General features: G+C 38.5%; 2 protein-coding genes and 1 pseudogene across 2 annotated transcripts; 2 read left to right on the top strand and 1 right to left on the bottom strand.

Moving 5' to 3' along the window:
* The first annotated feature begins 2,138 nt into the window (after window positions 1-2,138).
* Window positions 2,139-5,692, top strand: fadd (Fas (tnfrsf6)-associated via death domain). The gene is made up of 2 exons (XM_030129702.1): window positions 2,139-2,490; window positions 4,906-5,692. The coding sequence occupies exons 1-2, from the start codon at window positions 2,196-2,198 to the stop codon at window positions 5,181-5,183; spliced, it is 573 nt and encodes a 190-aa protein (XP_029985562.1). The 5' UTR covers window positions 2,139-2,195; the 3' UTR covers window positions 5,184-5,692.
* Window positions 5,693-5,922: 230 nt separating this feature from the next.
* Window positions 5,923-13,347, bottom strand: LOC115415995 (high choriolytic enzyme 2-like). The gene is made up of 8 exons (XM_030129693.1): window positions 13,276-13,347; window positions 13,105-13,171; window positions 11,738-11,816; window positions 11,501-11,656; window positions 8,476-8,596; window positions 7,399-7,577; window positions 6,294-6,375; window positions 5,923-6,055 (listed from the first exon to the last, which is right to left on the bottom strand). Exons 2-8 carry the CDS (start codon window positions 13,156-13,158, stop codon window positions 5,923-5,925), a joined length of 804 nt encoding a protein of 267 aa, XP_029985553.1. The 5' UTR covers window positions 13,159-13,171; window positions 13,276-13,347.
* LOC115417176 (zinc finger BED domain-containing protein 4-like) lies at window positions 13,205-22,325 on the top strand (annotated as a pseudogene).
* The last annotated feature ends 1,841 nt before the right edge of the window (window positions 22,326-24,166 follow it).

The following is a 24,166-nucleotide window of genomic DNA, read 5'->3' as shown; positions in this document are numbered from 1 at the left end:
AGAATACAACATTAAACAAAAGGAAAGAGCAGAAAAGATCAAAATAAAGAAGGAAATTCAGGACAAAAGCTGAAAACAGTCAATTAAGTTGCAGTAGGAAATCATATTCTCTTTTATTTAGCATAAATAAATGAATATGTGTTACATAGATCAGTTGTTCTGATAGCTTTTTTTTAATTTTCAGAATACTGAATACTTGAAATATATTGTTTACGCTCAGTTTTAAAGATTAAAAAAGGTTTGTGATTGGAGAATTTGGATTTATGAATATGATATTTTGCCAAAAACAGAATTAGATTGATGACGTAGTATTGATCTGATTTGGTAGCAGGATATGAGAAAATACCAAACAATATTTTTGCATAAGTAAGAGAAAAATCAGGATCAATATTTTGACATAAAAAAACAGACATCTTGCCAGAAGACGCTTGAGAAGGGACAGGACCAAAACAGATGATATAAGTTTTCTTCTGATTGATTACAAAAAGAGCAATCCACATTGATGTGCTTTTTATATCTTTGTAGGAACAGTTTGCAAGGATAGAAACGATTAATTAATTTGAAAGAAACTTCTTTTATCTTTTTTATAATTAAATATTTAGAGGGTAGACACCAGATTTTCTTCCATTTCAGGTGTGGAATGAGATTATTCCAATAAGAAACCACATTTGGATAAGAGACAACACTCTTTTGTAATAAACCACGTATATTGCAGTTGTTTACTCTGTTTGTGTTCATTCTAACTTTTTTTTTCTTCAACTTTATTGAAAATATATATGTATACAAAATAGAGAAATATTGAACAAACTTCAAGATGTCACGAGGGAAAAAGCATCCAAATAAATAAATTAAAATAATGCAACGACTTAGAGACACAAAGAAGAATAGACAAATAATAATGATAAAAACTTAAAATATGAAGATCTAAGAAAAATAACTATAAAAAAAATACATCAGAAAGTAAGTTCAGTCCATTTTAAAGAATGCTTTATAAATTGTCAGAGTGTTTGTACTTTTTTTGTTAAAGATAAATTCCATTGATTTAATATAGTTCTCAAATTCAATCAGAAAGATTTTAAAATTTGGGCGTGTTTTGGCATATTTATTTTTGTGTATGTGAAATTTTCCAAATAAAATGATCAGATTAACAATAAATTCTAAATTACGAATGTCATGTTGAAAATATGTAAGTACATTTTGAGATGTTATAGTTATATTTTCATTATATTCAGATATGTTAGTATGATAGTATTATAGAGTATATGATAGTTTTCAATTTTAGACCAGAAGTCGAGTTCATTCTAACTTTTTTATTTATTTATTTATTTATTTGAGCAATGAACAATTGAACTATATATATACACACACATATATATACATATATACACACACACACACATATATATATGTATATATATATATATATATATATATATATATATATATATATATATATATATATATACATAATTTATTTATAATAGCATACATCAAAATAGGACAGAAAAATTCGCAATTCACAATATGTTTTACATTTCAAATATAAAGAAACCTGCGTAAGAGGAGTTTTTTTTTTTGTTTGTTTTTTTTTTTGTTTTTTAATGCTCAAGGTATAAACTATAAATTTTACAAATTAAATAAGATTATATACTTGGCATAGTTTTTGATTTTATTTGCTTTAGAATTTATGATATTTAAATTGTCTAAATAATTGGAGAAAAGGGCTTTAAAAACAATAATGTTTGGACGCTGGTGTGCAAATTTAGTGAAATGGATGTGAAATTTGGCAAAAAATAACTAAAAGGTTGATAATATATCTTTTTTCTGGATTTATTTTATCAATTTGTGACAGGCCAAATAAAATATGTTGAATGTTCAATTTACATGAAGCGTCAAATTTGGTGTTTATAAAATTATTTAAATCAATCCACAATATATGTGAGGGGGTGAAATAAATAAATAAAATAAATGACATATTGTTTCCTCTGCGTTGCTGCAAACAGAACAAAGTGTATCAGTATTTTTCTCCTATTTTACCAAATAGGTTTTTACCAGAAAACATTCCAACTGGAACTCAATTCTAGTCCCGCACGCGCGTCGGTCCGCACATGCGCAGTAACGGAAGTGAAAGTAAAAGTCCGTATTTCCTAGTTCAGTGTTAGTTGGTGTGAGTTCGAGGTGTGGTTCAGGCAAACATGAGCGACAGTCTGGAGTTCAACACCGTCCTTATGGACATTTCCAACCAGCTGACCGCGGAGGAGCTGGAGAAGTTAAAATACCTCTGCGACAAAGACATCGGGAAGAGGGACCTGGAGAAGTCCACCACCGGCCTGAAGCTGTTCCAGCTGCTGAAGCACAGAAACAAGCTGGGCCCCGGAAACACCGACTACCTGTCCGACAGACTGGGACGCATCCACAGACAGGACCTGAGAGACAAGCTGGAGGGAATAGACGGACAAACTGAGAACCAACCGGACGAGGCGGAAAGAGGTGAGAACATTAGGGGGCGCTGTTCAGAGCCAGGACTCACAACTTTATTTGTAAAGTACTTTAACCCTAGTATCAGGGGGTCAAACATGCGGCCCGGGGGCCAAATGCGGCCCGCTAAAGGTTCCAGTACGGCCTGTGGGATGAATTTACAAAGTGCTGTCAAACTCATTTTAGTTCAGGTTCCACATGCAGACCAATATGATCTCACCTAGGAGGCTTCTGATGGAATAACTATAAATAAATCTTCCTTCCAAACTTTCCTCCATGTTTTATTGCAGGGGTGTCAAACTAATTTTACTTCAGGGGCCACATCCAGCCAGACCAGTAAAATAATAACAGTGAAAAAAGTCAAATCCCATTATGACAATGTTTACATCTACAGTACATTTTCTTGGGCTGATGCCGATTTTTTTAAACACGCTGACCATAAAAGACAATTGAAACACTCAGATAATGAACAATTTTATGCAGCAATATGAATATGTTTTTAATTTCACCAACAGAGAAATTTCAGTCGTGTGTCTGAACTTGTCCAGACTTGTTTATACTGGGAATGCCCCGTTTGCAGAGACAGGATTACCAGTATGGCTGCATATGTTTGGGGATTTTTCTGAGTCACATCATGACTCAGTGATGCTGTTGTTTTGCGTAACAAGAACAAGAGTATTACACAAGTAGTGCTGCCACTATTCACAAATTTTCTAACGACTAATCTTTCGACTGATTTTTCAATTAGTCCACTAAATCTAAACGACTAATTTAAAAAAAAAAAAAAAAAATCAAGTGTTTGTTATTTTGTTGTGTCCATTTTGTTGGACTGTTTACCTTTGGTTAGGGCACACATTTACAATGGCATCATATTGATATGCAGTGTCACAACATTTTTTTCCATCATTATTTGGACACATAATGTTACTGATAAAATGAAACAACTCCAGATCATAACACTGCCCCACAGGTTGGCACTGCAGACACTTGGCATGATGGGTAATCACTTCATCATTCTGGGACAGGGTCAGTCTGGACTCATCAGACCACATGCATTTTTTCCATTGAAACACTGTCCAGTTTTTATGTTCTCTACAAACTGATATTAGTTTCAGAAAGGAGAAGTTACTCACTGCATCAGTTAAAGAGTTAAAGAACTTGTTGCAGCTAAAACATATTAGTCACTGCAGTAATTACACAACGGAAGGATCTGAATTATTTACTTAGTTTGCTCAGTGACAACACAGCTATAAAACTGCAGACAATTAATTTGAGATCAAATATGAGCATTCCTTTTATAGTCATTTCATTTTGTGTCTAGATATATTGTAGGGAGGCAATGGTACTCAGGGAAAACAGTGTACTGTTCGGTCCACCCTGCACAGGAAATTCTGCCCGTATGGACCACGGGTTTTCGGTTTTGCAATTGATATTCTCTCTCTCTCTCTCTCTCTCTCTCTCTCTCTCTCTCTCTCTCTCTCTCTCTCTGTCTCTCTCTCTCTGTCTCTCTCTCTCTCTCTCTCTCTCTCTCTCTCTCTCTCTCTCTCTCTCTGCCCACTACCCACCCACAATTAAATTTTTTTTTTATTCTACCTGTGCTCGTACCCACGACAATTCTTTGGTTTTTTTAACTAACCTGGTGCAGGACTCTGACACACATACAATACCGTGACACGCTATTACAAGGAATTGCCTACAGTTGATAATGGTGACGTTTTTATACTGCCGTTTTCTTTTGCATCCCTATGCAGAACAGGAATTCGCTTATTTAACAAAAGCTCCCTTTGAGCCTTAAGTGTGTATGTGTCTGTTTTACATGACTGTATACAAGTAGTCAAGGAATAAGAAAGGGTTATATTGTTCAGGACAGGAAGTGTGATTTTATTCAGTACAGTGATATAATTTGTTCCTACTGTGAAATTCAGGTTTTGCTGGCAAGCAAAATAAAAATATAATTTTGGAAGAAAAAAACAACAACATTTGTTTACACACAAAACACGTGGCCCAACTGTGGCCCAAGAACCGAGGTACTGACTGAACCGTGGGACACCAGTACCATTGTACCCCTAATATTTACATAAATGTGCAGTATCTGGGTAATTGTGCAAACTGTCAGAGGTAAATGACAAACAACATGTGCAAAACTGTCTGAGATAAGTAAGATGTTAAATGTGCAAGACTGTCAGAGATGAACAATATGGTATAATGCAAAGAATCCATTTGTGTCTTTATGAAAACTTGGCCACAAATGTAGATTGTCTGTGTTTTAAGATGCCTTTTAACATCAGGTCAGGGATGACAGAAGAAAACTGGGCCTATTGGTTAACTTAGGCTCATTTACAGATTTTTATGTTGATTAACGATCATTGTTTCCGTCAAAATAATACATGAACTGAAAGAAAACTCTCCTTTCTCCTCCTCTTGCAGCCAGACTGAATGTTGCCACAGAAGTAATCGCAGAAAATCTTGGAAAGTCTTGGCGTAAACTGGGACGCAAACTGGGTCTGAGTGAGGTCAAGCTGGACTCCATCAATGCGAAACATCAATTTGACCTGGAGGAGATAACCGTGGAGATGCTGAAGGAGTGGAGGAAGAGCCAGGGGGCCAGGGCCCGGGTGGAGGACCTGACCAAGGCCCTGAGGGACTGCCAGCTCAAACTCACAGCCGAAAAGGTGGAGGCCAGACTCGAAACACCACCAAACTGACTGATCAAACTGTCCTCATATGAATGTTCAGCTGGGCTCGATGGGATTCCCAAGGGTTTACGTTTTTAGTTTCTTTGAAATTTGTCATGTTAAATTTTTTTATGTGAACAGAGGTACAGACAGGGGCCTGATGATACTCTGATTTATCAGCTGATCATTTAGGAGCAAATTAGACCTGTAAGGTGTCACCTGCCTATCCTCCAGAAACACAAAGACATTGATATATAAAGGCTATAAAAGTCATTTCTGCACTTTAAAAGAGAAAAGTAATTTTGCATTATATGTCTGTGTAAGCTGTATATGTATTAAAAATCAACAAAATGGTGCCTTTTTGTAATGCAGGTGCAGATCAAACTATGAATCACAGTATCTCATGGCCTATTGGCTGGTGAGCTAAAAATGCCGTGTATATAAATGTAAGATGTATTTGTACTGTAAATCAAAGAATTAAAGCACAAGTTGATTTATACAAACATATGTAAGAAAATAAAATGTGACGTGATTTGAAATCAAGTCTAATCATGTCATTTCATTAAAGAGTCAGGTTTTTAATGCTGCATAGTTTGAGCTTTATTGTGAATCGCCACCTCTTAAACCCCCATGTTATTCATCTGTACGGTCTGATGTCATCTGGGCAGCAGGTCAAAGGTCGTGAGCAGCTTCTGTAATGAAAATCATGTCACTAAGTGAATCTTCATAGGAAGAAGTATTATGTGTTTGTAGTTTACCCTGCAGGAGTTTACTTACAGCATTTGTAGAGCCTGTTGAGCCTGTCGATGTCATGCCTGCTCATCTGAGTGGCCTGGCCAAAAGACACATTGGGGTTGGGGATGGGCTCCATGGTGGGGCGGTTGTTCTTGGAGAAGGCGTACCTGTAGCAGTACAGAAACCAGAGAGGACGACGGCTTCAGCTCAGATATAAGTAATAAAGTAAAAACACATGACATGATACTATTTGAAGCAGACTGATTGTGCTCATGCAGATTTTTCCGAGTCTATCACTGTGATAAACTGGAATTTCCTGACATTAAGCAAGATACCAGTCATATCTTCAGCATAAGCAGCTTTTACTTTGTGAGAATGACAAATGCATCTTGAATGTATGCGTACCTCTCATATTGCATGACAGAGTTGTAGTCATAAGGAGTGCCCTGGTTCAGAGTGTCGATCTTGTAGAAGTTGTACTCCATGCCTGCACAAATGAAAGTAACATGGAGATTAAATTTATCATTTATATAACAGTGAGGAAGAAGGTTGTAATTCTGAGTTACAAAGATCTCAAAGCTGAAGATGGTGTCAAAATATTAACGAGCATATTTCCAATTTGCCTTTTCTCTGTTTGTATGTTGTATATGACATTCATCACCTTGGACGACAGAAACGATGGACCACTAAAAACCAACTCTTTTTTCCGTACGCATGTATGAGGAAGCATTGAAAAGCTGTAGCACTGGATAGTTTTTGGGGCAAAAATCCTATAAGTTACATTTCACGGTACTGAAATTCAAGTCATTTGACAGGAGCCTGAAACTCCAGATTTTGGCAAATCAAAGGTGTTTTCAGGCGGGTAGGAGGTTCAATAAATAAATGCATGACTAATAGTTGTAACAGACATGACACTGGATTAAAGTGAGGTGTTTTTCCTCTCTCTTAACAGCATTAGGTCTTTATTCTTTTAATTCTGACCAAGAGCAACGTGATATCATGAATTGCGTAAATATACACACCGCTTTTAATTGGCGTGTTATCTGTACACATTATAAGCTTTCCGCGTGTATGTTCATGCCGCGTCAAATACCACACGATTAGTGGTTAGGGTTAGCAGTTATAGATATGTAAACCGGAGATCTTGGCGTAAATTGACACGCGATCAAATGGCGTTAAATCATATGCAAAAGGATGAAAATGTTTATGTATAGCGCTCCAAATGCCATAAGAACTGGTGGGACATACAACACGATTTCGAGATCAGTCTGCCAAGAGGGGAGGGCTGTGTTTTTTACCTCTAATTTCAGCTCCTGCAGCTTTACATGATTTAATCTGTTTCCACTACTGACCACTAGGTGCAGGCTTTAGGCACTATACAGGAAAATTTGCCCAGAGTAGGGAAATACTAAGGCTTTAAAAGTAGCACTGTGTTGCATATGTCAGGGTTTTGTTATCATTAATAACTCTGGAGACTATGTTGCTGTTCTCCTAAATGTGTGTGTCTAACCATCAACGATGTTATCCCAGTGCACTCTGATGTAGCTGTCCCTGTCAGAGCGGGTCTGCTCGTGGTTGAAGCCCAGGGCGTGGAGCAGCTCATGCTGGACGGTGCTGTGGTACAGACAGCCCTGACGGCTCAGAGACACGGTCTGACCGCCGCCCTGACGCCCCACGTAGGAGTAGCAGCTGTAGACACAAAACCACAGCAGTTTGTAGGAATCAGTATGTAGAAATGGACTGATTCTGATGGGCTGAGTACAGGTGTCAACAGTTTAGTCCACAGACGTCAAAGTTATTCTAGTTCAGGGGCCACATTGCAGCCCAATTTGACCTCAAGTGGGTTGAACCAGTAAAATACCAATAAAATAATAGCATACTAGAATTTTTTTTTCTTTGTTTTAGTGCATTTTTTTTATTGCAGTATGAATATAGTTAGATTTACAAACTATCCTTTCACAAAAAACATTAATAACCTGAACAACCATGAACATGAATAAGTGCAATTTTAACTACAGGGTGTCCCATAAGTCTCCATACATAGGAGACATAATACATATGGTTCTAACATGTATTTCTTTATATTTCTTCTTTATAGTTCCTCAGCAGTGGAGGACATGCATTGAAATGTGTTCCCGACAAAATGGCAGTCATATAGAGCATATTATATAAATAAAAATGGTTTATGTCAAGAAACGTTTATTTTTCCTATGTATGGAGACTTATGGGACACCCTGTATATCCTACCTCAGCTTATCATTTACACATGTACATTACAATTTACAGATTGCAGTGGATCTACAAAGGCACAAAACATTAAATAACATCCAGCTGGAACTGAAAAATCTAGCATTTAACTTTATTATCAATATAACTTGTGATGACTCAGTGACACCCTTTTCTGTCAGTGTCTTCTGTTTAATTTTTGTACTTTGCAAATTCATCCTGTGGGCCGGATTGAACCTTTTGGAGGGCCAGTTTTGGCCCGTGGGCCATATGTTTGACACCCCTGGTTTAGTCAGTGTTAAAACCTTAAGAATTCTCATCCTTTTAGAAACCAGTGGTTGAATATTATCACAGACTTTACCCGTTCCTGGACTCAATGCTCAGCCATTCATGGTCACCGTTCTGGTAGGGTCTGAAACGGATGCAGGACATTGAGGAGAAGGACTCCAGTCCACGGGTGATGATAGCCTTCTCCCGAGAGGCTGGAGAGACAAATGGACCATATTAGTATTTACAAAGCATTATGGTCAATACAGGAAGTTGAACTGTGATTTAAACCCTTTAACCCCTGGAGTTTCTGTGGTGACCATTCTAAATGTATGATTTATTTTACATATTCATAAAAATTCAACCGTTTGCTCAATAAGAAAAATTTCAAAACGTACTGATAGAATAGACCTTGTGCTCTCTCCCCCCTCCCCACTACCTGTGTAATGGAGGATAAACCACAGAGCAGTGAGTGAGACCGACTCACTATGAAAATAAACAGTTTTTTTTTTGTTTTTTTGTTTTTTACACAGTTTTCTTTGTTGTTCTTTTTGTTTTTACTGTTGTTTGTAGTGTTGTGGTGATTTTCCTTGATTTTTTTTTTTTTCCTTTACTGTGTTTTTACCACATGTAACTGCTTTTTGGAGTTCAACCAGGTGCCAAAAAGCAGTTGGACTGATTTAGAAAAAAAAAGAGCCCCAAAACAAAAACTACTTGGCCCAAATTCAAATACTTGTTGTTCAATACGTTCACACATCTCTTATTGCAAATTCACAGCAGCACGTTTACCTGAAATAATGTCTCAGCGGTTAAAGAGTTAAGGACCAGTTCTGTTGGATTTGGTGACATTTAATAGAAGATACTGAACACAACCAACTGAATAACCCTCATCTTTACAAGTGTGCAGGAGAACCAACGCTTGCCGGCATAAATATGGCAGGACACCACCCCATACTGTATGTACATATTCACAGGTCATACTAACTGATGAAAACCCCATGAGTTGTAGTTCCATCTGATTATGCACATCATCACAGTACATCAGTGCTGTACTCCATGCTTCCCCAAACTTAGAAATGCCCCAGCCCAATGAGAAATGTTCTACATCCCATTAAAACCTTTAATCACATCTCTGATCGACACAAAAATGTTCCTATATAGTTCTAATTTCATAAAAGAGCAAATATGTGAAATCAGGTCTGCAACAAGGGAGTGCAAACTGATTTAGATGACTTTAATACACTGGACCTTTAATACTGTTAGACCTGATTTTTATTGAGTTACTTGTTAATGTAACCTATGAAAAGCATACTTCATCATATTTGTCACATCGGGTTCGCAGTCCGAGGTCATGTTTTGTTATTTTTTAGATTTGGCTGATATTTTTTCCTAGTTTTATCTTCTTTTGTTAACCACCTCTTGAGTCCACCTCCCCTTCTGTCTGATTACCTGTGTCCTGTTAGCCCCTCCCTCCTGTGGATATAAACTCCCCTCTCCCTCATGTTCTCTACCATTATGTCTTGTTCTTTTAGTGTTTTCCTTGTGTATAAGACCCAATGTGTTCTGACCTTTATTGTTTTTTGACCACATCTCTGCCTCACAGACTCTACACCGTTACCTTGATTCTTATTAGCAAGTTGTTTCTGGACATTGTTGAGTCTTCTACTGTGTTCTCTTGTCAGTATTGAGGATCATATTTACTGTTTGCAGATGGACCAAGGGGTGATCGGCTTCACGTAGCACAAATACACAATTTAAGAGCTAATCTGTGCCTAAACTGAAGAATGAACCTGTTCTTTTCATTGGTTCAGTTTTTACACAATCAGGAAAACACCTTTTATATCAGACTTTACATACTCTAATTACATGGTGAGTAGAATCCCAGAGTATATGCTCACTGCTATGGGCACAGATTACCCAACAACATTTTTCCTTCTGGTTTAGGACCTTGGCCACAGGTCGTTGGGGATTATTGGCTGCATCTGCCATGGTTCCCTCACCTGGCTGTAATTAGTCAGGTGGTCTTTAAAAAGAGCTGAAGCTTTCCAGATCAGATGACTGTGTGCTGTCCAGACCTCAACAGCCCCTCTTGGGTTTCTGACATAGCATCCCCACTAAGAACACACCACCCCCCACCCCCAACCAGTGACTCCCATTTCCACACTATGGTTTTGAGGCCCATCTTTTCATTTTTTTTTCTATCTTTGAAATAGACTTGGTGACTTTAAAAGCCCCTTAAAAGTGCCGTTTTTTGTTTTACCACTTTTTCTTGGTTTTTGTTCAATTTGTTTGTTAGTTTTGCAACTTGCAACCCTGGTCTGTGTTCTGTTAGATCTTGTTTTAGGAGGAAACTTAGCAATTGGGGGCTCATCTGGGATTTGAATGAAATAAACCCGTCATTACGCAGGTCACTTTTGATTTTATGTTAAACAAAGCTCAGTGATCTGCACACATGAATGCACGTCCATCTAGTATATTAAATGGTTTAACGCATAGATCAATTCCATAGATATGAACAGTTTCTGTGTTAGGAAGAACTTAAGTTACGCTTAACTGAAAGTCAATGTATTGGATTTGCATTATATTTTTACTTATTTTCATTGCAACTGCAGAGGAACATGCTGCTAAAAGGTTTCTCGTTGTATCGTAACATTGGCAAAAGTTCTATTTTACCCTATTCTATCCTATCACTTCATTACGTAAGAATCACTCAGGAACAGAGCAAATTATCTGCCATTAGGGGGCAAACGTGACTTAAAAAGCACCTTTGTTTTCCTTTAATCTCTGTGTCTATACTCTTTACTACTGTCAAACAATTTATATTGATAGGAAACAGATTTTTTCAACCGCTACAACAGTGTGTGTGTGTGTGTGTGTGTGTGTGTGTGTGTGTGTGTGTGTGTGTGTGTGTGCGTGTGTGTGTGTCAGCAGAGTTACACCACCATATTACATTTTGTGCAGCTTATCTTCCTCCTTCATTACAACACATATAAAACCAAAATATCACAGTTGCAGATACTTAAGTGCATTTTGCAACGTGAGACTGTGTAACAAACATGAACCATCAAACTACCATTCTGTTCCTGTCAAAATGAAGAAAACTTCGAATCAGTGCTTACAGTAGTGGTTAGCGATATAGTAGGGAATGTAGACCTTTCCATCAGACCACTTCTGCCACAGACAGCCTCTGGCGGTGCAGGGGTCAGCGTTTCTGTCGGCCTCAGACTTGATGGCGATGTCTCCTCCGATCAGGGTGGGCTCATCAAAGTCAGGGACTGCAAGAGTAGGGAGATATAAGACTGACTGCATCAAATACTGTGTTCATTTCACATCCAGTGACAGCAGACTGTTCTCACTGCGGTCTCTGTTGGCTCTCTCCAGCAGTTCACCCACTGAAAGCTCCCTGGACGTGTCCTCCTCAATGGCAGCAACCTCCTGGTCCATTGTAACAAAAGAAAGATCAAAACATTAGAGATAGATATTAAAATGTAACCCTCTACAACATAAACAGCATCAACTCATCTAAAACAAATGATGTTCAGAGGCTCCGTAGTGAACATGGAAGCACTGTCATCTACAATACTGATTCACCAAAAATACTCATATAAAAATGTATTGATCAGATTAGTGGATAAAGAGTTATTAAACATTTTAAGTCAGTAGATGATTTTTGGTCTCAGGTGGCTCTTTATTTCTTTGAGGGTGTTAAGTAATACAGTCTTTTATGGAAATATTATATTCCATTGTGACCTTCTCACATACTTTTCCATATTACTTTTTGTTTAAATTAGGATTATTTGTTTTTATAATTATAATTAGTCATGTTAATTAGAGATGTCCAATAATATCAGCCCACCGATATTATCGGCCTGATATTGGCATAAAAATGTAATATCTGTGAATATAGTTATCGTTTTTTTTGCCTATCATTAAAACCGATAAAATAACGCCTTGATTTCACGGGCATTTACCGATACCGGCATTTAAATGAAGCATTGTTTGTAGCTGAAAGAAAAATGCAGTTTTCAAAATTGTACAGTAGAGTTGCCACACTGTAATAGACTCATGGAGGGAGGGAGAGAAAATAAATAAATATGGCATTTTTTCTACAACTTAAGTTGAAGTATGTATTCTTTGCACAGACAGTGTTTACATTTTAAAAGCCTTGTTGCATTTGAGAATGCATCCAATGGGGCATCACAATAAAATTAGGCATGATGTGTTAATTCCATGACAGGAGATATGGGATGTTACCTAAAATTAGTTTAATATCCTACATATATCGGCAGCGGTATCGGTAGATATCGGAAATCGAAATCGATCGAAATTAAGTGTTGGACAATATCGGCATATCAGTTTTTGGCAAAAAAGCCAATATCGGACATCCCTAATGTTAATAATATTTTGTGGTTTCATTTCTCCTTCTCATGCCAAGTGCAAGCTTTATAAAAATGCATTTTTGCAAAAATGAAAGCATAGTTTTGCACTCAGTGAGCTAATTGTAGTTACTTGGGGTATCGTGCAGCATAGTATTATAGCATTATGTAAATCTATGATGCAAATTTATGCTGAAATCTGAACAATATTCTGCTGTATTAATATCATACAGTGTCGTAACCTGCAGTGCTATAAGCAGTACTATATAAATGGACTGTAAATATGCTCACAGTAAGAAGGCGTAAAGATAAGAAACATGGTCTGACATATTTTGAGGAGTTTCTACCTCAGCCCAGGAGGACGACACCAGCAGCAGGGCCACAAGAGAAAATGCCAACATGGCTGCAACAGACCTGTAACATCCAGAGAGGAAGAGGATGGTGAAGATGAGGCTGAATGTCAATGTAAGTGAAGCTGTAAAATCACTGTTTGTATGTGAGACAGGCTGTGTCCTTACCTGACAGACTCTGCAGAAAACACCGTCAGCTGTGAAACACTGAGCTTAAATACATCTCAGAATATTCCAAGAACTAATAAACATAATCTGTCAAAATACACAACATGCAGCGCACATCACACAACACCACACTTTTATCACTGTGAACGGAAACTTTTGACACTGATATTCTGTGTGAAATGCAACACATGCTGCACGTGTGTGTTTATGTGTGTGTGTTTATGTGTGTGTGTTGTCTGGTTTTGATGTGTAGCCGCTCACTAGTGGAGTATTTTCTTACGTATCCAAAGAACCTGTTGTTTTTGAGAATAATTCAGACTGTGAAACATTTCAGCTTCATCTTAAAATAATAGGAGTGCGTTAGCAGCTTTATCAGACAGTATACTGTTAAAAGAAGACACTAATGTCAAGTCATTAAATGAAATGAGGTGTTAGAAAAAGATAAACCTCAAATAAAATAGAAGACGAATATATGCATACTCAGATTATTGTGAATTGTTGTCATGAAGTTGACCCATGGTGTATAATAGTATCTTATTATAAAAGCCAAGTGGCCTCTGTGTGTGTGTGTGTGTGTGTGTGTGTGTGTGTGTGTGTGTGTGTGTGTGTGTGTGTGTGTGTGTGTGTGTCCAGAGATTCACACAAAATCCAGAAAAAGCTGACTGCTGTAGTTTGGCATACTTATGTATTTTTGGTCAATGAACAGACTGGCAAAAACACCAAGTTGATAGGACCAATAATTTGGGAGATATGAGTAATTTTGGAATACAACAGCCTTACAATCACGTTGCTATGGCCAGAACCTTTGGCGGTGACTGCTGGACAAATGCGGTACAGCATGCATGAATACACAACAGGATAAAAATGATCACATCTAGCCAGCGCTCAAAATGACCTTTCTGGTGTCATTAATTAGAAATAGGGTTGAAGATGGACCTGTGGAGTTGGATTAATGAAGACCCAAGCATAGCATGTACAGTTTATGTAGACCACAGGGAAATGGTTTTAAATGCATAATTCCATTTTAAAAAAGTAAAATAAAAATGAGTACAAGTGGAAAGCTAAATTACTTGTCTGCAGAAAAAAAGCTTCATTTCTTTTATACCAGGGATTTTTAACCATTCACTCAAAAGTGACATTGGTCACTATAAATAATGTGTGTTTACATGGCATTCTGCTGGATGAATTTATTCAGCTCTCAGATTGCGAAAAGTGTGGGTTCACCAGGCAAAACTTAGCACCTGATCAATACTGAGGTGGCTGCTCTGTGTTATTATTCAATGGTGCATTCATACATATATTTAAAAAAAAAAAAAAGATATAGAATGAGCTGTTACTCTAGTACAAAACATGACTTTAGAATCATTGATACTGGACTATAATGTACTTATATTTCATTAATGTAATTCTAATTTATGAAATATATTGCTTGAAGAATGCCAAATGTCAAACCTCTGCAGGGTTTTAGGTAATTCTCCTTCACATTCCCTAATAGATGAGATACAGTTGTGGAAAAAAATTATTAGACCACCCCTTGTTTTCTTCAGTTTCTTGTTAATTTTAATGCCTGGTAAAACTAAAGGTACACTTGTTTGGACAAATATAGTGATAACAAAAATAGCTCGGAAGAGTTTAATTTCAGAGCTGATATCTATCCATTTTCCATGTTTTCTTGATAATAACCAAAATCACTTCAGTTCTTACATTAATATCAATGGCATTGTACTGACAAAAACAGTGCTTTTAGGCATTCCATGTTTTCTTTTCTGTCTGTTTTAGTCACATAATACACACAGGAGTTTGTACTTGATTGCATAACCATTGTTTTTGATGACTTTTGATGGTCTAATAATTTTTTCCGCAACTGTATATGTGCAGTAAACCAATAAAAAGCAGTTTGGTTACATAATGTAGACTTCAAAACATTAACCCATAAAGACCCAATGCTGCTTTCGTGGCAGTTCCCAAATGTATTTTTCACTGTCTTTAATCTTTCTTAAGTGATTTATCACCATTTACTCCAATATTATCCACTATACTTTGCATTTTCAAGTGAAAATCTGGTATTTTCCCATATTTAATTTACTGCTTATGTAGATGTTCATTAAAGTTCAGATTAAAGTTGAGAGTTATTATATCAAAAACAGAGAAAACTGAAGAAAAACTTTTTTTTCTGCAAAATATATCATCAACTAAACATAAACCCAGTGTGTCCATCCACTGTCATTGATCCAACTCCATGGGTTTTACTGGTGAATCAATGTTGTAGAAGATAACAGTGTTTCCACGGTAACTACGGAGCTTCTGAACATCCAAATAGGTCATATCTAATGACCATGAAAAGATGACAAACTGTATTTTACAACAATTATTTACATGGATTGATAGAATTAGTGGATCAATAGGTATTAAACAGTTCATATCAGTGAAAGATTTTGGTCACCAGTGCATGTTTGGGTTTTTATGGGTTAATAGTTTATTAGCTCAATAGAAGGTGTTTGTGTGTGAGTATTTGCAAACTAATAATTTTCATTAGTATTTTTATTATTCATTATTCTGTATGTTTTCTTTCTGTGATTATTAAAATATTCAGTCTCTGCTGTTTTCATTGTACTTCAGACCTCTGCATCATGTTGGTGTTCTAACGTGGTTTTAAAGCCCTTGCTGTTTAAAGGGGGGGGGGGGTTCAGTAAACACTCCGCTTGTCTTATCAGTGTGAGACATTCAACATGCGGTTGTCGGTTTAAATCCACCCACGGCAGGAAACACCCACTGTGACAAGGACACACGTATAAATGTGTACACATGTGAAGGATGTTTTTGTCTCTGCAGCTGATACTGTTCATATATCTGTGTATTAACTGGAATACTGGCTTAAATCTGATTACTGCTGCGCACCGTCTATTAAAGATTTATAATTCATTGTGAAGGTTGTTTGTGAGTTAATACATTAAATCAAATGTGTAGGTTTAAGTATGTCCCAGATTATTGAACTCATTTGTATTGTATGTTATTTTTCTGTTTGCTACATAAATAACAGTACTTCGTTATAATGTCACCAAATAAGAGTCATCAGGAGCTTTGTCAGGCAATTAATTATCTTTACATCATTACCAGGAAAAATTCTTGATGCACAAAGATTTAAAAGCACTTTTTCCAGCTCTGTAAAGTGTAATATCTATTGAAGGAACACTCTGACATTTTGGAAAATTGGCACTTTTGCGTTACCTTGACGATGCACACTTAGGCTCTATTCATGTTATTTAACTCTTAAGAAAAAAAATATACGTGTTTTCACAAAGCATGATCAAATTTAACTCCATTCACCGACAGAAAAAATATCCATTTAGGTAGTTTTTCCTTATTTGCCTTCGTCGTCACTTTTTAACATATAAATGATTGTTGTGTTTATTGAATATGCCCAACCAGATCCAAATAAACAAATTAAACTTCAGAATTCCTATTTTTTTGCCCAGTTTTGTGACAATCTGTGACTAATTCAATACCATCACAAGTGTAGTCTTTGTTTTTCTGTTCAGCAATTTACCTTATGTGACACATAACACATCAGTATTCTAAATGTGAACCTTTCAAGCCTTTTTTTGTGTATTAATGGAGAAGGTTGGTGTAGTTGTTCTTGGGTTTGTTTGTTTTGTTTTTGTATACATGTGAAAAAAAGGAAATTGTGCAGCTATTCATTTTCAATTGTTTTGTCACACATGACACAATGTTTGTATTCCCCAATTTCTGCAAAACTCCAAATAAACTAAGGTTGGGGAAAAAAAACAAAAAAAACAAAGGGGGTATTCATCAGTGTTCGGTGTTGAACTGTAAGAAGTTAAACTAGTTACCCTGTTGAAATATAACATAGAAGCCATTCATTCATTCACTCACTCATTCATTCATTCATTCATTCATTCATTCATTTTCTAAACAGTTCAACCCTCAAAAGGGTTGTGGGGGTGCCGGAGCCCATAGTTCATCACAAATGGATGATTTAAATTGACTAATTAATCCATTAAGTGCACGTCATTGCATGGTACTTATTAAAAATATAATGTATTTATGATAAGTCTTGGATGTCTTTTCTAATAGATGTTTTAACTCAGCAGTACATGTTCTAAAAACGTTCTAGTTTTTTTCACCCAAGTTTTAGAGAGCATATGACAGCGTTTTAATTTCGTGTAAGTTGCATCTCGGTGAAATAAACAAAGACATATGCAACTGTTAATCAACATGTCCACCATTATCTAATATCAGACTATTATACAGCGTTTTAAAGTTATGTAAGTTGCATCTTTGTGAAATAGAGATATATGCAACTGTTAACTCCCATGTCCATCATTAATATCAGACTACTATGCAGCGTCCCACTTCACTCATACTGTCATGCAGGATTTACAGGGGTTCATAAATTCATAAGTGAATGTGTTCATTAAAATAATTTTGAAAAGGTTCCAAGTAATGTATTTAGTTGTAATTTTATGTATTGCATGTTTTGAAAGCAGCTACATTGTTACATAAAATGTAGTTTAGTCCCTTGTATTAAGTCTTATAACGTGATGCATGTTTTGATTATTTCTTATTTTGTTTGTAGACAATTTTTTTTTCACTTTTTAATGTTTCCTTCAGCATTTATTTTTGAGCCGTTTGCAAATATCCAGTGGCTGCAGATGGAACTTTTCATTAGCTAGTAAATATGACTAATTGATATTGGCAAGATGTTTTTGTGTGTGAATAAGCCTTTTAAAAACACATAATGTATTAGTTTAAAAACACCTCACATTAGCCTATGTATTATCACTTTGAGCGAAATGCAGCCGCTTGTTTTTATTTTAAAATGGCTAACTATAGAATCAAATTCTGTGCTGATAACTAAAATGCATTAAATGTATATATTTCATTTCACAGGCAGAGGGGAAGAGTAAAGTGTGGAGCCACTTTACTAAAGATTCCACAGGTGTGAGATGCAAAATATGCAGTGTGCAAGTTAGCCAGGGCTCCAGCACCTGCAAATCAAAGAATGCCACATATTTGTGGCAACACCTAAAACAAAATCACAAAGAGGCATTTGATGATGCACAGGCTAAAATGGCACAGGCAGAAGCACCAAAACCACAGCCAGCACAGTGCACGACTGCGCAAGCATCTGACAAGGGCACAAAGTGGGCACCAAATGACAAGAGGTCAAAGGACATGGACAAACTCATCATGGAGATGATTGCAACACATATCCTCCTTTATTCAGTTGTGGAGGGCATTGGATTTAAAAGATTGCTGGCAAAAGTAGAGCAGAGGTATCAAATAAAAAGTGAAAAGTATTTAAAAACACCTCAGCTCATGTCTGAAATATACACAAAAGTTGTAGGGAAGATCAAAGAACTTCCCTCAGAGGACAATGCTGGAAACTGCATTTCCTTCACAACTGACTGCTGGTCTGGATCTACCAAAACACTCCTGAGCTTGACTGCTCATTTCATAGATCAACCCTGGAAGAACATTCAACTTGTACTTAATGTAAAGGCCATGTCAGGGTCCCACACAGGGGAGTACATCAGCCAGGTCTTTCTAACCATGCTCCAAGAATGGGATATTGACGCAGAGCGTGTCCACTTGGTACTGAGGGACAGTGGTGCCAATGTTGTGAAAGGCATGAGGATGGCACAGACTCCTGATCTGAGCTGCACTGCCCACACACTTCAACTGTGCATCAACGATGGGCTCAATGCACAGAGGATGGTAAGACACATGTTGGCCAAAATGAAAAAGATTGCCACACATTGCAACCACTCGGTTGTTGCACAGCAGCGGCTCTCTGCCATCCAGGAGGAGGTTGGGGTCCCCCGGCATTCAATACTCCAGGCTGTGTCAACCAGATGGAACTCTACATTGCACATGCTCAGCAGGATGTTGGAGCAAAAAAGAGCCATCACCACCTATTCCAGTGACCATGGGCATTTTGTGTGTCCAACAGCAGAGGAGTGGGATGCGGCAACCAATCTGCTCGAGACCCTGACACCACTGGAGGAAGTCAGCAATGAACTGAGCAAAGCAGGTGCCTCTGCCTCCTGCATTATACCAAACATCAGTGTGCTGAAGCAGCCGCTCATGTCAGAGGGACCCACCAGTCAAGGAATTCAAACCCTCCGCAAGACCATGCTGGAGAGCCTGGTGAAGCGGTTTGCAAAGGTGATGGGATCCAAACAGGTGGTACTCGCACGTCTGCTCGACCCACAGTAAGAGGAGCGCCCTTTGTCATCAGAGACTCTAGCCCAGGCCAAAGCATGGCTAACTGAAGATGCAGGCACAATTTTGCCTTTTTTTTTAATTACCTCCGCCAAGGAGGTTATGTTTTTGCCAGGGTTTGTTAGTTTGTCTGTCCGTTAGTGTGCAACATAACTCAAAAAGTTATGGACAGATTTTGATGAAATTTTCAGGGTTTGTTGGAAATGGGATAAGGAAGAAATGATTAACTTTTGGGGGTGATCGGGGGTGGGGGGGCCCACGGGGGGGCCCACTGATCAGCCTTGGCGGAGGTCTGCGCTCTCCAAGTGCTTCTAGTTTATCCATGTTTACAGTGTGAGATTTGAGCAACTTTATTTTTTTTAATATTTATTTACATTGTATTCCGGAAATACAGTTTGCATTAGTTTGCCTTTTGTTATTTATCTTTGTTTACAGTTTGCCTTTTGTTATTTATTATTGTGTTTACAGTTTGCCTTTTGTTATTTATTATTGTGTTTACAGCTTGCCTTTTGTTATTTATTATTGTGTTTACAGTTTGCCTTTTGTTATTTATTATTGTGTTTACAGTTTGCTATTTCTTATTTATCAGTGGGTTTATCAGTGGGTTTACAGTTGACAGTGTTACTAATCAAAGTTCCTTATTTTAATTTAATAGTCTTCTGCTTCTTTGTGTTCAATCATATTTTGAGTATTATAAGAATTTATGTTCATGTACACCAGGGGTGTCCAATCCTGGTCCTCGAGAGCAACTATACTGCATGTTTTAGAAGTTTCCCTCTTCCAGCACACCTGATGGTCGTTATCAGGCTTCTGCAGAGTTTGATGATAGGCTTATCATTTGAATCCAGTGTGTTGGAAGAGGGATACATCTAAAACATACAGGATAGTAGCTCTCGAGGACCAGGATTGGACACCCCTGATGTACAGTATATATCCTATGTATATCAAGATATCGGCTTTTTTTTTTGGCCCCCAATATCGGTATCGGCCCCAAAAATCCCATATTAGTCGGGCTCTAGTCCATTTGGCCATTTTTATCATAGCTGACAGTTGATAGTAAAGGATCCAAAATGGGGTACAAATGATCAGAGTGAAGTAGTGCAAATAACAATGATATGATAAATGACGTCCTTTATAATTCCAATGGTCAAACAGTGTTCTCTGGAAGAGTTTGTAAATATTGACCTATGTGAAATGCAGAGGCCTTACAGAATATGATGCACCTCTGCAGAGTGAACTACCAGGCAGTAGAGAAAGGAGTTCAAAGGAGTTCAACATAATGCAAAAACAAAATAAACCTAAAATTTACGATTTAACAAAAGGCATGCTTTGAAAATACATTAAATATATTATATCTTTGAGTTGCTCATCTTGCCAATGCTTATTTGTTATGTAACAGTGATGGATTCTTCACAGATATTTATTTTCTTTGGTTCACAATTTCTTGAATTTCAGTCTGTTTAAGTTATACCACAAACTAAAAACAAATAATCTCTTGGAATAATTCAGTTAAGATTTTCAGTTTGGTTGCTTCCACAAATGAGTCAAGTTTTCTGTTTTGTAAAAGCATCAGTAGTGAAACAGAATAATGTACTATCATACATAATGACAGCATAACTGTAACAGAACATATCACATACCATATATGTTTCAGTTTTTTGAGTATTTCCATTGCATATATGTGGCCGAGTGGCGAATTAAAAGAATATCAAAACTGACTAAAATTGTTAAAATGCTGACAACGCCATCTAGTAGAGGGACTAGGACGAACTTAAAACCACAGGTTCAATAGCAAGGGGTGAGCAGCAAATTAAAACCAAGAGAATAAAAGTTTGCAATAAAATGTATCACATAAAAAGATAAAAATGCAATAAACCCTAAAAATTTAAAGGAGGCAGAGCTAACTAAAATAATTCAAACATTCATGAAAAAAAACATAGCAGGCTACATAGAGGTTAAAACTGGAGATCAGTCTTATCTTAGGCAGGGCATGAGGCTCTCCGTCTTCTGCGTCAGTCGACCCAGAAGCTTATACCGATGGCCTCCTGCTCGTCGCTGCCGCTGGCTCCTGTTCCCTGGTCCGTGCCTCGATCCTGTCTGTCTTTTCTACTTCCTGCGCTCGCATCTCCATCCAAGCTCCGTATGGACCTGACTGCGTCCACAGCTCTGTCCGTCGTCCACAGCTCTGCCCATCATCCGCAGCTCTGCCCGTCGTCCGCAGCTCTGTCCGTCGTCCACAGCTCTGCCCGTCGTCCACAGCTCTGCCCGTCGTCCACAGCTCTGCCCGTCGTCCACAGCTCTCTGGGTGTCTCCTTCTGTGGTCTTTTTATTCCTTTATTTGCCCCACTTTCGTTCCCACACTGCTGTATTAATTGGCAGCAGGTGTGTTTAACCAGTTGTCCAGTCTCTCCTTCATTGACTCCCAGGTAGTGGGTGTGGCCTCCACTTAACTTATGAACTGGAACACAGATTTTACACAGCAAAACAAAGACAACAAACTAAACACATGCAACGGAATAAATCAGAGCAAAAATAATAAGAGCAATCACACTAAACATGCAAATAAGGGATAAAGAAAAACAAATCCACCTGCCACCCAATCCACATTGCACCCGGCACCTATGGTTCCCTTGAAGAGTGGCGAGTCCACCGAAGGACGGGCCCACGTCGCTCCTTTGGGCTGGGCCCCGTGGGCAAAGGCCCGGCCACCAGGCACTCACTTTCGAGCCCAAACCCCGGGCCTGGCTCCAGGGTGGGGCCCCGGCTGCGCCACACTGGGCAGCATCACAGTCCTTTCTTCTTGATTCTTCATAGGGGCTTTTGAACTGCTCTTAGTCTGGCCCGTCACCCAGGACCTGTTTGCCATGGGAGACCCTACCAGGGGCATAAAGCCCCCAACAACATAGCTCCTGGGATCATTCGGGCGCTCAAACTCCCCCACCACGGTAAGGTGGCAGTTCAAGGGGGAGGTTTTTTTTTTTGTTTGTTTGTTTTTCTTTCAATTATTTAATAAAAAACAAAAAAAGCTTGTACTTTGCTGACATTTCCTTGTCAGTCTTAGGAGGTTAAAGGTGCGGGAGACTTTTGTCACCAATTTTTCATCAAGTCTGTCAAACCCCCGTCACATCCTCAGTATCACGAATCCATAAGTCTTTCTGTGATTAGTCACCCGAATCTCTTGCATCACGGTGAACAATTTCGACGTGCCATCCACCATAAACAAACCATTTGTTTACATTCAGAGGCAGGAGGTAACTCGGGCATCTTTGGAATTTTGTCGCAACGTGCATTGTGGGAAGTGAAGGTTTGGCTGGAGGGAAGCGGAGCTCCAACCGTTTCCTTGTCGTGTTTGTTGCAGCTGCTGCTGCCAGGCGAAGCTCCAAATGCTCCGTTTCCCTCCAGCTGTTTCTGCGTTTCAGCGGTTGCACAGCCGCTGCCGCTGCTAGGCGGTTGCACAATCCTTCGCTTCCCACAATGCACGTCGCAACAAAATTCCAAAGATGCCCGAGTTACCTCCTGGCTCTGAGCGTAAACAAATGGTTTGTTTATGGTGGATGCCACTTCGAAATTGTTCACCGTGATGCAAGAGACTCAGGTGAGTAATTGCAGAAAGACTTGCGGATTCGTGATACTGAGGATATGACTGGGGTTTGACAGATTTGATGAAAAATTGATGACAAAAGTCTCCCACAGCTTTAACCTCCTAAGACCCAGGAAATATCAGCAAAGTACAAGCTTTTTTTGTACCTTTAAGCCAAATCAATTCGAATCAAACCAAATCAGATCAAATCACTTTAAATTTTGAGCTGGTCTTAACCAGACTCTGAAGCCAAATCAATTCGAATCAAACCAAATCAGATCAAATCACTTTAAATTTTGAGCTGGTCTAAACCAGACTCTGAAGCCAGTTTACAGAAACCCAACAGAATCCTCCAGGAGCAAACACTTTGTGTGACTGTGGCGAGATAAAAAAACTCCCTTTTAAGTGGAAGAAAAACCTCGAGCAGACCCAGACTCCTGGAGGATGGTCGTCTGCCATGACCAGTTGGGGGGGGGGCAGAGAGGGAGAGAGAGGGAGAAAGAGGGGAGAGAGAGGGGAGAGAGAGGGAGAGATGGGGGGGGCAAGGGGGAGACAGACAGAGAAAGAGAGAGGGAGAGACAGGAGGGAGAGGGGAGTCAGAGAAAGAGAGAGAGAGAAAGAGGGGGAGAGGGACAGAAAGAGAGAGGGAGAGACAGACAAAGAGTGAGAGGGAAGAGAAAGAGAGAGAGAGAAATGGAGAGAGAAAGAGAGGGAAAGAGGAGAAAGAAAGAGAGAGAGGGAAGAAGAGAGAAGGAGAGAGAGGGAGGGAGAGAGAGGGTGAGAGAGGAGAGACAGAGTGAGAAGGAGAGTGGGAGAGACAGAGAGAGAGAGGGAGAGAGAGGGGGAGAGAGACAGAAATAGAGAGGGAGAGAAAGAAAGTGAGGGGGAGAGAAAGAGAGAGAGAGAGAAATGGAGAGAGAGAGAGGGAAAAAGGAGAAAGAAAGAGAGAGAGGGAGAGAGTAGGGTGGGGAGGGGGACAGAAAGAGAGAGAGAGATACAGGAGGAGGGGGTCAGAGAGAGAGAGGGAGAGAGAGGGGGAGAGAGACAGAAAGAGAGAGGGAGAGA

The sequence above is a fragment of the Sphaeramia orbicularis genome, chromosome 3, assembly GCF_902148855.1.
Source record: "Sphaeramia orbicularis chromosome 3, fSphaOr1.1, whole genome shotgun sequence".
Taxonomy (NCBI): domain Eukaryota; kingdom Metazoa; phylum Chordata; class Actinopteri; order Kurtiformes; family Apogonidae; genus Sphaeramia; species Sphaeramia orbicularis.
Note: the sequence above shows the minus strand (reverse complement) of the source record. Positions and strands in the feature narration are given on the sequence as shown.